Source organism: Myotis brandtii, unplaced genomic scaffold (assembly GCF_000412655.1).
Source record: "Myotis brandtii unplaced genomic scaffold, ASM41265v1 scaffold1675, whole genome shotgun sequence".
Taxonomy (NCBI): domain Eukaryota; kingdom Metazoa; phylum Chordata; class Mammalia; order Chiroptera; family Vespertilionidae; genus Myotis; species Myotis brandtii.
Window position 1 is genome coordinate 215421 of NW_005356150.1, and position 2928 is coordinate 218348.

General features: G+C 46.3%; 1 protein-coding gene across 9 annotated transcripts in view; it reads right to left on the reverse strand.

The window, feature by feature from the left end:
- FAM13A (family with sequence similarity 13, member A) overlaps positions 1 to 2928 on the reverse strand; it is a 261528-nt gene that overhangs the window by 23201 nt on the left and 235399 nt on the right. For all 9 annotated transcript variants that reach the window (XM_005862767.2, XM_005862766.2, XM_014536858.1 and 6 more), the window contains one exon: positions 2107 to 2188. In XM_005862767.2, coding sequence (XP_005862829.1) covers positions 2107 to 2188 — 82 coding nt within the window. The remainder of the gene's footprint in view (positions 1 to 2106; positions 2189 to 2928) is intronic.

Consider the following 2928-nt stretch of genomic DNA (forward strand, 5'->3'; position numbering starts at 1 on the left):
AAGAAGGTATATAATTATAACATTAGTTGAAACACCTAGGTTATTATATAAAACCTGAGAAAATGATAATGTCTTCCTGGGCTATCTGAACAGTTTCTCTAACCTTCATTCCTGAGAAAGCTCTAGGTCTTTTATTGAATATCTGTGCTTTAGCCACACCAACCTGCTCACTGTTCTCAGAATGGGGCAGGTGTTCTCCTACACTTACTGCCTTCGTGTTTACAGGTACTTACTGGTACTGATCCAGTGCCCAACTGCTGGCCAACTTTTTGTGTGTGACTCATGTCCCTCATTTTGGAATTATTTTTTATTTTGTATTCTATTTAGTTGCTTATATGTCTGTCTCCTAAAAGACAGCAAGCTCCTTGAGGGACAGGGACCAAGTCCTTTTTATATTCATTTCTGTGTCTACGTCTTCTAATACCACAGCAAATAAAGCCTTAGATTAAACAGGTACTTAATGAGTATTGAATTGAAACCATTATCTTTTTTATTAGCGATTTAGGAAAATGAAGAAATGCTACAGAATTTGCATCTTAGGAAATCTGGGATACTTTGTGATTAAGACCATGGAGAAGGTGTCCCCTAATTGCTGAGAGCACTGGGAAGCAGCCTTAAGGAACTTGTCTTTCTGGCATATTTTATTATTTTTTTAAGATATATTTTTATTGATTTCAGAGAGGAAAGGAGAGGGAGAGAGAGAAAGAAACATCAATGATGAGAGAGAATCATTGATGGGCTGCAGCCTGCACGTGTCGGAGACCACTTATTGTCTTCACTAGCTGAGAAGCATAGAGATCCCAAAAGCTGGTGACCTTTGAAGCCCTAGCAAAGGTCGGAGCTGTGCACCACCCAGTTAATCTAGATAATGGTAGCTGAAGAATCCTCCCCACCTTAATTCATTTAATTACTTATGTAAATCCTTATTGATAAGATAGTCTGCATATTACTGGAAATTGCCTGCTGATGAGTTAGTCTGTGTGTTACTGGAAATTCCCTACCTAGGGGCTATCCCAAGATCAATAAAAGCTTGGTGAGGCCTTAGCACCAGTGGAAGTCCTTCTCCTTGAGTTGGACTTGCCTGCCTGGCTCCCCAATATTTCCAAATTATCTCATGTCTCTTGTCTCTTTTCTTTCATTTGTGTGCGGCTCCGCTTTCAGATCCTGAACCCTGAACCATGCAGGACGTGGAGGGAAAACACAGTCAACATGCACGTTTCCTACTAAGGATAGAGCCTGCAACCCAGGCATGTGCCCTTGACTGCAATCTAACCTGGGATCTTTCAGTCCACAGGCTGATGCTCTATCCACTGAGCCAAACAAGCTAGGTCTCTTTCTGGCATATTTTAGCAGTGGCACTAGGCATAAGATTCTGTACCTGGCTTTGTTTTTTTTTTTTAATATAAGGGCAATCAGGGGGTTGGGGAGCTCCCCCCTATCAGGCACAGAGCAGGGCTGATCAGGGGGTTGGGGTCCCGCCCCGTCACACACAGAGCCACAGGGCAATCAGGGGGTTGGGGAGCTCCCCCCCTGTCACACACAGAGCCGCAGGGTGATCAGGGGATTGGGGAGCTCCCCCCTATCAGGCACAGAGCAGGGCTGATCAGGGGGTTGGGGTCCCGCCCCGTCACACACAGAGCCACAGGGCAATCAGGGGGTTGGGGAGCTCCCCCCCTGTCACACACAGAGCCGCAGGGTGATCAGGGGATTGGGGAGCTCCCCCCTATCAGGCACAGAGCAGGGCTGATCAGGGGGTTGGGGTCCCGCCCCGTCACACACAGAGCCACAGGGCAATCAGGGGGTTGGGGAGCTCCCCCCCTGTCACACACAGAGCCGCAGGGTGATCAGGGGATTGGGGAGCTCCCCCCTATCAGGCACAGAGCAGGGCTGATCAGGGGGTTGGGGTCCCGCCCCGTCACACACAGAGCCACAGGGCAATCAGGGGGTTGGATGTGCCCGCAACCAAAGTACATGCCCTTGACCAGACTCGAACCTGGGACCCTTCAGTCCGCAGGCCGACGCTCTATCCACTGAGCCAAACCGGTCAGGACAATGTACCTGGCTTGTTTATTAGAAACCACGCCATAGGTCTAGAGCTTTACCTACCTTTTAGTTGTTTCCGGAATTTGGCAAGGTCGTTTGTCCACTTCAGAACCTCAGGATTGGCTGCTTTGTCACTGTGGGAGGGCTGAGAAAAGGAAAATTATGGTGAATGTCTTGGAATTGGAGCAGGAAAAAGAAGCATTTGATGATCAGTTTGTGTTAAGAAGGAAGGAAACATGAGTCTCATTGGAATAAGAAATTAACCAGGACCAATCAGGACAAACTTCACAAGTTTAATTCCAGCATCCTTCTTTACATCTGGTTATTTTTGATGCTTTTAAAGAATTCCTCAGAGGCAAAATGCTGAATTTTTATGGTTGCGAACTTGTATAAGGCCCATGGATGGCCCTGTTTCCATTACTTGTAGGGTTCAACCTGTCAGGCTAACAGAATAGAAAGCAGAGGAGTGTCTGATATTTTACTCTGCAACCACCTTGAAAAATGCCTTTTTGCTCTTCTTGTGGGAAATACCAAGGAAAGAGCTGAGAGTAGAATGAGGTCAGTACTAATGAAATTTTAGAAGATAATCTTGAATTAAGTTGTAGCCAAATAAAAGACATCATTTAATGATTTTCCCATTCTGGCTCACTGATAAGTTTACAGAATGGGAAACTGAAGTGTTCAAGTTATCTACACTAATAAAAGAGAAACATGGTAATTAGCGTATGACCGCTACCCTTCCCACTGGCTAATCAGCATATCCTTATGCAAATTAACTGTCAGCCAAGATGGCGGCCGGCAGCCATGCACTGAAGCGAAAACACGAGGCTTGCTTGCTTCAGTGACTGCAGACTCCAACGTTCCCCGCCTGACTTGCCGGCCTCT